We start from the raw sequence: 13,047 nt of genomic DNA, 5'->3' as shown, positions 1-13,047 counted from the left end.
AGGTGCTGGTCATGTATATACAGGTGCTGGGCTGGTGATGTATATACAGGTGCTGGGCTGGAGCTGGTGATGTATGCAGGTGCTGGGCTGGTGATGTATATACAGGTGTGGGCTGGTCATGTGTATGCAGGTGCTGGGCTGGTGATGTATATACAGGTGCTGGGCTGGTGATGTATATACAGGTGTGGGCTGGAGGCTGGGGTTGGTGACGTATAAAGGTGCTGGTCATGTATATAAAGATGCTGGTCATGTATATACAGGTGCTGGGCTGGTGATGTATATACAGGTGCTGGTGATGCATATACAGGTGTGGGCTGGAGGCTGGGGTTGGTGACATATACAGGTGCTGGTGATGTATATACAGGTGCTGGGCTGGTGATGTATATACAGGTGCTGGGCTGGTGATGTGTATATACAGGTGCTGAGCTGGTGATGTGTATATACAGCTGCTGGGCTGGTGATGTGTATATATGTGCTGGACTGGTGGTGTATATGCAGGTGCTGATGTATATACAGGTGCTGGGCTGGAGGCTGGTGATGTATACAGGTGCTGGTCATGTATATACAGGTGCTGGGCTGGTGATGTATATACAGGTGCTGGGCTGGTGAATTATATACAGGTGCTGGACTAGTCATGTATATACATGTGCTGGTGATGTATATGCAGGTGCAGGGCTGGTGATGTGTATATATACAGGTTCTGGGCTGGTGATGTGTATATATAGGTGCTGGACTGGTGATGTATATGCAGGTGCTGGGCTGGAGGCTGGGGCTGATGTATATACAGGTGCTGGGCTGGAGGCTGGTGATGTATACAGGTGCTGGTCATGTATATACAGGTGCTGGGCTGGTGATGTATATACAGGTGCTGGTGATGTATATACAGGTGTGGGCTGGAGGCTGGGGTTGGTGACCTATACAGGTGCTGGTGATGTATATACAGGTGCTGGTGATGTATATACAGGTGCTGGGCTGGTTATGTATATACAGGTGCTGGGCTGGTGATGTGTATATACAGGTGCTGAGCTGGTGATGTGTATATACAGCTGCTGGGCTGGTGATGTGTATATATATGTGCTGGACTGGTGGTGTATATGCAGGTGCTGATGTATATACAGGTGCTGGGCTGGAGGCTAGTGATGTATACAGGTGCTGGGCTGGTGATGTATATACAGGTGCTGGGCTGGTGAATTATATACAGGTGCTGGAGTGATGATGTATATACAGGTGCTGGACTGGTCATGTATATACATGTGCTGGTGATGTATATGCAGGTGCAGGGCTGGTGATGTATATATAGGTGCTGGGCTGGTGATGTGTATATATAGGTGCTGGACTGGTGATGTATATGCAGGTGCTGGGCTGGAGGCTGGGGCTGATGTATATACAAGTGCTGGGCTGGAGGCTGGTGATGTATACAGGTGCTGGGCTGGTGATGTATATACAGGTGCTGGGGCTGGTGAATTATATACAGGTGCTGGGCTGGTGATGTATATACAGATACAGTTGAAAGTTTGACGCCAGAGGATGGATGGGTTTCCGGTTACAGGGCTTTCCTGACTCATGAGCACGATCGCAGTCACATGTGATATATGAAGAGATTCTTCATTAATAGGTGCTTTTGGGACTTTTATAGGGAATAGCAAATTTGATCTCATGCATGTTAATTGATGTTTCTACACAGCTGGCAATATGGTTTTATGATAAATGCGTGATGGCAAGAGACATTTGACCCTTAACATATGGGCATATATACTGTATACTCCTGGTTTAGTAGTTTTTCTGTAAAGCCACTGGAAGCATATTTTCTGAGTATAGGAATTGCTGTTTGTGTGCACATTGAGTATATACTATTCCCTCCCAACAAGCCACAGTCTAATCTATCCAACAGATTCCAAAAAGGTCTTAGATTTAGTCAGTTTTTATTCACTTTTCTCCACTCTTTGTATGTTGGTATAGGGTTTTCCCAGCACTTTGATTTTTTTATTTAATTATACATCTCACCTTATTATCTAACAACTTGAACGACTGTGGCTTGACCCCCCCCCCCCAGTTTTGATCCTGGGTGCACCCATGGAGAGTGAACTAAGATTCTAACCTATACAGTGGCATAAGAATGACTTTGTGTAATGCAGTGTTAAAACTATGAAACACTCACAACCCTCTTGGACTCTTACCAATCTATAGGATAGAGGGCCCACAGTGTAAGAAAAGCAGAATGGCCCTTTAATGAATTTTTGACACTGTAACACAATTAAAAGTTAGCCCACTGAACAATTGAATGTAGTGAAGTTGCAGCTAATCAGCAATTAGTTCACTGAGTTGACAGTGTAATTTAGTAGAGCAAAAGGTTAAATAATAATTTTGGTGCTCATTGAGGGTCTCAGCAATCAATTCCATCACACGGATCATATAGTGATATGTCACCACTCTATCTCATGGTAACATGACAGTGGTTTTAATTAAAAAAAAAATAGTAATGCTTAAAAGAGTAGGTCCACAAACAAATTACACTGCTCAAAAAAATAAACGGATCACTAAAATACCACATTCTATTTAACACTGATTTAATTATCCAGTTGCAAATCTTTATTCATTACATAGTGGAATGCGGTGAAAATAATAAAGCATAAAAATGATCAATGTAAAGCAAAATTAACATCCCATGGAGGTCTGGATTTGGAATGATACTCAAAATCAAAGAGGAAAATCAAATTACTGGCAGATCCAACTTCAGTGCAAATGCCTCATGAGAAGGAAATGATGCTCAGTAGTGTGTGGCCTCCACGTGCCTGTATGACCTCACTACAACAAACAGAAGTTGCTCAGGTAGTGCAAATCATCCAGGATTGCACATCAGTACAATCTGTGGCAAGAAGGGTAGCTGTGTCTTTCAACACAGTGTCCAGAACACGAAGTAGATACCAAGAGACAGGCTAGTACACCAGGAGACGTGGAAAGGACCATAGGAGGGCAGTAACCCAGTAGCAGGACCGCTACCTCCTCTTTGAGCAAGAACGAACAGCAGGAGCTGTGCCAGAGACCTGCAAACATACCTCGCTCATGGACTCTGTGTCTGACAGATTGAGCAGACATATAGATGTTATTGGCCTTCTGGAGGTCAAAGGGCCCGATGTCCACAAGTGGGTGTTGAGCTTATAGCCCAATACCATGCAAGGCGATTGGCATTTACCAGAGAACACCAAGAATGGCAAATTTGACATTAGCTCTGTGCTCTTCCTGGATGAGAACAGCTTAACACTGAGCTCTTGACAGACATGACAGTCTTGAGACGCCATGGAGAATGTTCTACTGCCTGCAACATCCTCCAGAATGACAGGTTTGGCAGTGGGTCAGTAATGGTGTGGGAAGGCATTTCTTTGGAGGGCCACACAGCCCTTTATGTGCTAGCCAGAGGTACCCTGTCTGCCATTATGTACTGGGATGAGATCCTCAGACCCATAGTAAGACCATGTTAGGGACGGCAGAACGCACTAAATATAAAATAATGTAAAGTGCGTTTGCCGCCCAGGGTCCACCGTGCAGAAGGTGTTAACACTGCTGCTAGATAATGGCGGACACTAAATATGGTGATATATCGCACACGGGTTGAATGTCACCCAGTGTGCACTGGGCATACTCTATTAACGTCACAGAGACGCTAAAGCATTAACTTAAATATTGAACCTGTTGGACTGACAGGTCTCAGAGAAGTGCACGCACGGTATATGGTCACAGGAGCTGGGCCCAAGGCAGAGGGTCAGAGTCCGTCTAGACCTACCATGCATGCGGCGTCGCAACTCCGGACGCCAGAAGCTGCAGACTGCAGCGCAGCAACAGACAGGCGCACTGTCGGACGCTAGCACTGTTGAGATGCTGTTGTGGCTTGTAGCTTGCCACTGGCTGGCACTGACTCTAAGCGAAGTCCCTATACACACTCGTAATATCAGAGGGAGAGGATCTTAATGAGTCATTCGCAGGTTCATGCATCTGGGTCGCCCTCCCAGGGCTGCGGGGTTACTCGGTACCGGGCCGGTCTCAACGGGTGGTGTGTCACAGCAGCAGTGACCCGGTCCGTGGCCCTGGGCGCCCAAGTAATGGCGGGTAATGCTTATGGTGGAATATAGTTCGTGACGCCACCTGTGGTGTTCGGCAAGTGATATGGTAGGCCGACGCTGCAGACAGATCCTCTGGGATAGATGGTGTGGTGCGGCAGTGATGTTATAGCCCTCCACAGGAAGGGCTGTCGTCCCAGGGCAAAATAGGTGAAGTGACACTTAGATGGTGTAGTGTCTGGCGCAGGGGATGCAGCAGTGCCAAGCAGGCGGACGCAGGAAGGAATGGAGGACACCAGGGCGTGTAGTTCCAAAGCTTTACACAGTCTGTAGTGCCCACTTCCGTGCCGTGTCCTCCGGGTCAGGGACTCAGTCAAACTCCAGGCAAGATGGAATGCTCCCTTCCAACACTCCGCCAACTTATGTGCCTTTTCTGAACGTCTCCTCCATAGCGCCTTTAAGTGTGAAGATCTGCTAGTACTAAGTTACACTGGAGTTTCTCCTATCAGATGTTCCCAAGAACTCTATTTGTACGGCAGACAGCTGTAGCCTGCTTCAGGGACTCCTTACTCCTGAGTCCCGGCTCTCTATCCGTGTTGCTGTTGTGCCACCAAGTCTTAGATGGGAGTAGTGCATTTACAGCCCACTACTCCACTGGTGTCTGCTGCAGAACCATTAGTGTCCATATAACCTCAGAGACCGGGCCCCGGCCTTGCGCTTAGAACTTCTAGGCAGGGTTCTCTCCTAACCCACGTCCTCTGTGTTCCCTCTTCTCCTACGTTCCGTACTTGTCTTTCTTTCCTATGGAAGCTCAGGCTTCAGTTCAATGTCTTTCTCTTTTTCTTTCCTTTCCCGTGCCAGCAGACCCGGGTCACTCAGGCCTGCTGCAGCACTCCTTGCTCCATCCCTCTTCCAGGGATCTCCTTCCCTCACTCCTTTCCGAGTGACTTCCTCTCACTGACTGACTCGTCTGACTGACCTGTAATCCTAAACCTTCCCACTCTTATGTATCATCAACTCCACCCACCTCCCAGCACATTTAGTGTTCCGAGCAGGGAACCACCAAAGGTGCTCTGCTTCTCTCTAAGCAAGGAGCCGCAATGTGGTTTTGCTGAACTACTCTATTGTGTGGGGTGCGAGTGTTGGAGTGTGGTCAGGAGTTCCCACCTTACCTGGATGGTGGGGCACCACACCTTAGGAGAAGGTGCAGTACCTCTGTGGCGACTGAGCCTCAGGGGCGCCACACATCCATCATCATTCTCATGGTTAGCAACTAGAGACTCTACTAGCGCATGGCCGAGCGGCCATGCAAACCTTTTATAGCCGGGACCTTCCAGAAGCTTCCAGATCCCAGTGATGGACCAATCAGCTCACGAGAAGGACCTGGGCATGTGACTCCCGATCTCCAATGGGAGATCATCTGTTGAGCATGCTCAGTAGAGCGACGGAGGGACTTAGCCTCTGGAGCGATTTGCTGCTGAGCAGCCTGCATTGCCATTGCTGACCCAAAGGTGGCAGCAATAGCCAGACCCACAGAGCAGGTCTGGGCAGGGCGTCTGGGACGCTGGGATTGCTGAGCAATCTCCTCTGCGGTTGAGAGACAATGGGAGACTGCAGAATGTGAGGCTCTGGATTCCTGCTGAACCGCCACAGGAACCCGACGCCTAACAGACCATATGCAGGTGTAGTGGTCCCTTGGTTCCTTGTGATGCATTACAATGCTAGGCCTCATGTGGCTTATGTGTGTCAGCAGTTCCTGCATGTTGAAGGCACTGATGCTATGGACTGGCCTGCCCGTTCTCCAGACTTGACTCCAATCAAGCACATCTGAAATATCATGTCAAGTTCCATCCACCAGTGCTACATTGCGCCACAGACTGTCCAGGAGTTGACTGATGCTTTAATCCAGGTCAGGGAGGAAATGCCTCAGTAGAACATCTGCCGCTTCATCAGGAGAATGCCCAGGCGTTGTAGGGAGGGCATACAGGCATGTGGAGGCCACACACACTACTGAGCATCATTTCCTTGTCTTGAGGCATTTCCACTGAAGTTGTATCAGCCAGTATTTGATTTTCCACTTTGATTTTGAGTACCATTTCAAAGCCAGACCTCCATGGGATATTAGTTTGATTGACATTTATCATTTTTATGTTTTATAGTTCTCAAAGCATTCATCTATGTAATGACTAAAGATTTATAACTAGAATATTTCATTCTATGATATCTAGTATGTGGTATTTTAGTGTTCCCTTTATTTTTTTTAAGCAGTGTACATTATGATTTACAAAAATGTTACGGTGCTGGTATGACCTTATAAAAGTTCTCCTGCTATGTACTATGTATTGGCAGGGCCAGTTTTAGGCAAAGTGGGGCCCTAGGCAAAAGTTTAAAATGGGGCCCCAAATGCTAGCATATTGCACATCACACAGAAGCATTTCCGTTGTATTTATGTGCGCTGAGTTCAGGCCGCTAAACGAGTGTGATCAACAATATTGCAGTCGTTCGACGCTTGTTTTCCAGCCTCTTTCCACCAGCTGAGGAATAATGATGGGAACAGAACAATCACTATTAGATCAAACTGTCCCCATACAGTATCTTGTTATCAGCAGAATATCTACAGTTTACACTGGCGATGTGCTGCTGAGAACAAAGATTTTTGTTCCGGCATAAACAATCCAATCACTCGATGAATAGGCAGCATTTTGCTTGTTTAGTATAATACACCCAATAGTCCTCCATATATTATAATGTGAGGAACCAAAGAAAAAAGGAGCAAGAGGTGAAGAGAAGTTATGAAAAATGGTATAAATTTTTATTCAACAAATTCACTAAAAACATCACACACAGAACAGGTAGCAAAAAGAGTGCACCAAGATTCATGCCAATAGGACAGGAACACCCCTACAAACATACCACCACTATATATGTGGAGGAATCATGGTCAAGTGACCACAGGACGTGGTAAGCGCCTTTTTAAGACAAAAAAGTCATTTTAGCTAAGTAGCTGGGGGCTTACCAGACTAGTGGGGGCATCAGAGAGCTGATCCCGGGGCCAGATGTCCACCCTGACGCACGTTTCGCTGGCACAACGCCGCTTTCTCAAGGGGATGCTGTGCTCAAGGCACAGGACCTTCAAATAGCCCATGTGATGTGTCACATGGGACGCAATAGCCAATGGGAGACCATAAGTCAGCGCATGCGCGGGCAGGATAATACCCGGCAAGACGTCAGAGACAGAGATAGATGCGCTGCAGCAAGGGGAGATGGGGCACAACACGGCGGATGTGCACACCGCCCATGGAAAGCAATAATAGATAGCATCCATATGTGGCACATGCAGAGGATAACGCTTATGTAACAAGATTATTAAGAAAACAGCCCAAATTCATAAATAAATAGGAAATAGTAAAGACCCCATAATCTATAATGCGGCTCAACTGTGAGGTAACTTACAGGGACATAATAAATATACATGTATACATAGTACAGCACATCATATGTTCACAATAACATCATGTGAGCAGCAATACAAAGAATAATTCTTATAACATTATGTGAGCGGCAATACAGAGAATAATTCGTATAGAATGGCGGCCAGTTGTAAATGAAAAAGGGAAGGGATGTAAAATATCAACATTTTCAACCAATTACACGTATCCATGAAGACCAAATCAAAATTTAAATGCATAAGATGGATCCAGAAGTGTAGCGTAGATCCATCGAGTATGGCAAGCGAAGGTAGCCACATAGGATGTACTAGGTTCAGATGCAAGAATATCATGCAAACACTAGAAAATAAAAAAAATAAAAATTTTAAAAATGTTAAAAGCAATAAAGCAAGGAAATCATTTAGAAATAGAACCCCAATTGTGGGAGAGCAGGAGTACAAGTTAAAGGAAGGAGGAGAAGCTCAAATATTCATTAAGGCCTTTAGGAGCCATAGAATTGAGCCTACCTATCCACCTCGCTTCCATCTGAGCAAGGATCTTTTTATTATTGCCTCCTCTAACCCCAAGATGGAGAATATCGATTCCGCAAATCCTAAGTGTCCCAGCCTCGCAATTGTGGTGGGCCCTAAAATGTCGCGGAATGGTTTTTAAATCAGAGGGGTCCAAGGCGGTCTTTGCAGCGGCAACATAACGTACATGTTCGCGGACACGTATCCGAAGTTCTCTGGTAGTCAAACCAATGTATATCCTGGGTCAGCCACAAGTAGCATAATAAATTACATTACTGCTGCCACAGGATATAAGATGGCGAATCTCAAATGTCCGTGAACCATCTGCAGAAGTAAAATTGGTGCTGCATTAAACATTGGCACATGCGAGGCAATGGCCACGAGGAACAAAGCCTGGGATGGGACCAAGAGAACCAAAAGGTCTTGTAATGGAGGGAACGTAGTGGCTCTTAACTAACAAGTCATTCAAGTTTTTAGAACGTCTGGACTTCATAGAGGGGAGATCACTCAATACTTTGCTTGTTTAGTATAATACACCCCATAGTCCTCCATATATTATAATGTGCACCACAGTCCTCCACATTGTAAAATGCACACCCCATAGTCCTCCATATAATATAATGTGCCCCATAGTCCTCCATATAGTATAATACACTCCCCATAGTCCTCCATATAGTATAAAACACTCCGCATATTCCTCCATATAGTATAATACACTCGCCATAGTCGTCCATATAGTATAAAGTACTTCCTATAGTCCTCCATATATTAAAATACACTCCTCAGTCCTATAGTATTATACACTTCCCATAGTCTTCCATATAGTATAATACACTCCTCATAGTCCTCCATATATTAAAATACACTGCTCAGTCCTCCATATAGTATAATACACTCTTCATAGTGCTCCATACAGTATAATGCACTGCCATAGTCATCCATGTAGTACAATTCAATTCCCATAGTATAATGCACCCCATAGTTCTTCATATAGTTTAATGTATTCTCCATAGTCGTTGATACAGTATAATGCAGCCCACATATAGTATAATGCAGCCACCCTACAGAGTATAATGCAGCCACCCTACAGAGTATAATGCAGCCACCCCACAAAATATAATGTAGCCCCCTCAGAGTACAATTCAGCCCCGCTATACAATATAATGTAACCCCCATAGAATATAATGCAGCCCCTCCATAGAATATAATGCAGCCCCCTTATATAGTATAATGCAGCCCCCCATAGAATATAATGTAGCCCCCTCAGAGTATAATGAAGCCCCCATACAATATAATGCAGCCCCCACAGAATACAATGTAGCCCCCTCATAAGAGTATGATGCGATCATCCCTCATAGAATATAATATAATACAGCCCCCTTATAGAATATAATATAGCCCCCCATAGAATATAATACAGCCTCCCCCATAGAATATAATGTAGCCACCCCCCACCAGTCCTCATAGAATAGTGTAGCCACCCCCCACCAGTCCCCATAGAATATAATGTAGCCACTCCCCACCAGTCCCCATAGAATATAATGTAGCCACCCCCCCACCAGTCCCCATAGAATATAATGTAGCCACCCCCCACCAGTCCCCATATAATATAATGTAGCCACCAGTCCCCATATAATATAATGTAGCCACACCCCACCAGTCCCCATATAATATAATGTAGCCACACCCCAGCAGTCCCCATAGAATATAATGTAGCCACCCCCACCAGTCCCCATAGAATATAATGTAGCCACCCCCCTACCAGTCCCCATAGAATATAATGGAGCCACCCCCCAGTCCCCATAGAATATAATGTAGCCACACACCCCCTCAAGAATGACCCCACAGTCCAGTACTCACTGACATATTAAAAAAAACAAAACACAATCCTCACCTCTCCTCGTGTCCTGTGCTGCTTCCAGCTCCGGTCTCAGCAGCTGCACTGACCGGCACACAGCGGGTACGCGATGATGTGTTGACATCGCACACCCGCAGTGACAGACGCAGAGTGGAATGATGGGAGGGGGAGCGTCATGTGACGTTCTCTCCTCCATCATTCCATTGAACTGTACCAGAGCATAGACGCCAGTACAGTTGAATGCGGTGGTGGCGGCGGCGACCCCTGGGGGAGCAGGGGCCCTAGGCAGCTGCCTTGTCTGTCTGCCGCTAACGCTGGCCCTGTGTATTGGCTGTCTCTGAACATGCAGGAACATGGTTTGAACATCTGACAGCTAATAGGTAGGATAGCAAGCAAAGAGAATGTACAGACATTACAGCATGTGGTCGCAGCTGATTTTTCCTGAGAGGTAAAACATTGTTTTTAAATATGCAGTGAAATGTTTTACATCACAGAAAGTTATGCCTCTACTAATTCTGTTTTGGTAATGTAGCCATTTCTGTTCAAATGTTTTGTCTCAGAAAACTGAAAGTTTTTTGTTATATATGACACACACATATTTATTCGAATTTGCATATACAATTATAACATAGACAATATGCTATAAAACTCTCCATGCAAAGCTAATACACAAAATATAAACTAAAAGTGTAATATTTTCCCATAGCATTTTTCAGGAATGATATGTGTTAAAGACATGCAATAAAACATAGGCCCTGATTAATTTTGTACTCCAGTCTTGATGTTCGCGTAAGATGCACCACATTCATTAGGAATGAAGCCTGCACTTTCTAATAAATTTTGTGCAGCTTTCAAATGCTGTGCCCCATCAAAAGAAAAGTATTTCAGTCAAAGGTTAGAGTACATTTTCAATCATAATTTGTGCCACTTTTGGGCTGTAAATAATGATAAACTTATCGGTTGTGCTCACCCACATGCTCGCTCCTCGAAGTTAAACCCAATTTTTTTAAAAGTTGCCAGATCTTCCCAGAACTGGTGTAAAAACTTGTAAACAATGAGTTGCATAAATTGTTTTTCAACATTTAAGATGGCTTTAAGCAATATTTTGGTAAAAGCTGATTAATTGGCACTTAGCATTTGTCCTACTACATTCTAGTACTCTGGTATCCAAGTGGCAGTTCAGCTGTACTGATAACTACATGTTCTTAAATCTAATCCATTTCCCAAGTAACCAGTTGCTCTCTTTTAGGTTGCTGTTCATTCTGCGGTCGAAAAGTTGTTTAAAAGCATTTGGACAGTCCCACACAACAAACCTCCAGTAGCTATAAAATACTTTTTCGACTTTTTGGATACCCAGGCAGAAATTAAAAAAATGACAGATCCAGACGTGGTACACATTTGGAAGACAAATAGGTATATATATATATATTCTTTCAGATATTACTGAACATGCAAATAGCAAGTTGCGAATTGTAAGTAAAGCTATATTACAATGTATTTAGTGCATTCTACAGAACACAGTGCATGAAGTGTATGTTAAGAACTATTTATGCAGTGGGAAAATATTCAAAGGGTCCAGGGACATGGAGCAATTAGTCTGGCAAAGTTTTGAAAAAGGATAGGAAGAGTCGGTAGGTGGGTAAAGGTTCTGAGGAAGGATAGAAGGGAGACAGAACATAAAAAGAGGGCGGAAGCTCTGTGAGGGTTCACATAAAATGTATTACACTGAACTTTCTGTTTGAATACAGAACACAGTAACCCACCATGCTTCTGCCACCGCTCTGGAAGAAGTGTCCTCCTCCTCACATGAAGTTTGCACATTCATTGCAAAGAGAAGGAAACAAGCACCCTTTTCAGTTAGTCATTCCTCCTGCTTTGTACGTAAAGTTTACTTTGGGGATAGCAACAAGCCCCATTAAATTTTAGGCTTGTTCATTTACCCAAGGTAAAATAATAGCTGACAGGGCATCTACAAGTGGCTGGCTTTTGCATACTTACAAGCCTGTTGACAGCTATATGTCGTAGTATGTACAATGTCATAGTATGTACACTGCATACTTGTAAACATGCTTTTTCATTCTTCTGCCAATGCTCTGAAATGCCTATGCAATAATGTTATCTAATAAATGTTGGCAAGACTGTAGGTTGTTTGGTAGTTGGGCTCACTCGACTGCACATAGAGGTTGACACAGGAACGCTATCTCTTTAAATCTTCCACTGGTTTATCAACTGTATATACCAGTGCAGAGTTAGCAAAATAAACACAGCCTTTTGGCCTATCAGGAAAACAAAACATAACAAATGGCACAGTTTGTGTTGCTGAGTGGAGCTACCTGCTCAGAAAACAAACACAAGGTCCAGCTCTCTTTAACATGAGCACAGCTCTGGATATTTCTAATGACACATATCTTCCCTCCAAGGACTCTGACAGTGACCCTGTCACATATCCCCCCTCTGAAGAAAGTCAAGGGTTTTAGTGCCTTCAGTCACCAAACAGGGAAATCTACACAGGGCATCTGCATTAATCTGCAGCTTCCCAGACCTGTGCTCTACATGAAAGTTAAAGTGCTGGAGCTTTAAAAACCACTTAGTCACTTGGGCATTCTTCCCCTTACTTTCCCTCTTCCATCTCAGGTGTGCATGATCTCACACTAGCCTAAACTTCCGACCAACAGCTATTACCTCAGGGTGTCAGTTGCCCACTTGATTGCCAAGCATTCTTTTTCTACAATGACATAGTTTTTCTCAAGACAGGAGAGTTTTCTACTTAGACACAGGATTGGATATTTCTCCCCGTTTACTTCCTGGGATATCACGGCACCCAACTCAACCTCTGAAGTGTCATTATGGACCATAAATTCCTTACTGAAGTCAGGTGTAATCAAGACCGGCTGCCTATACAGGGCAAACTTCAACTTTTGGAGTGCCATCTTCACTTCAGAAGACTATTTTGCCATCAATGTCTCCCTGCCCCTAATAAGGTCGGTCAGGAGTGAAGTTATCCTGGCAGAATTTGGGATAAAGCACTGATAGAATCCCACAATTCACAGAAATGCCCAAACCTATTTCTTGAAGACCGGTTGTGGAAAATTTTGGATTGCCGCTAACTTATTCTCTTGTGGCTTTATTTTGCCTGTTCCAACGAAGTAAACGTTAAAAAATTTAATTTTGTATTA

The 13,047-nt window shown here is 44.5% G+C and overlaps 1 protein-coding gene across 1 annotated transcript in view; it reads left to right on the top strand.

Moving 5' to 3' along the window:
- The window catches only part of PLXNC1 (plexin C1), a 387,127-nt gene that overhangs the window by 351,665 nt on the left and 22,415 nt on the right, over positions 1–13,047 (top strand). The window contains exon 27 of the mRNA XM_073554254.1: positions 11,121–11,284. Within this exon, the coding sequence (XP_073410355.1) occupies positions 11,121–11,284 (164 nt within the window). The remainder of the gene's footprint in view (positions 1–11,120; positions 11,285–13,047) is intronic.

Source organism: Dendrobates tinctorius, unplaced genomic scaffold (assembly GCF_039654945.1).
Source record: "Dendrobates tinctorius isolate UK_male_01 unplaced genomic scaffold, ASM3965494v1 ptg000209l, whole genome shotgun sequence".
Taxonomy (NCBI): Eukaryota; Metazoa; Chordata; class Amphibia; order Anura; family Dendrobatidae; genus Dendrobates; species Dendrobates tinctorius.
This window is presented reverse-complemented; position numbering and strand designations above follow the sequence as displayed.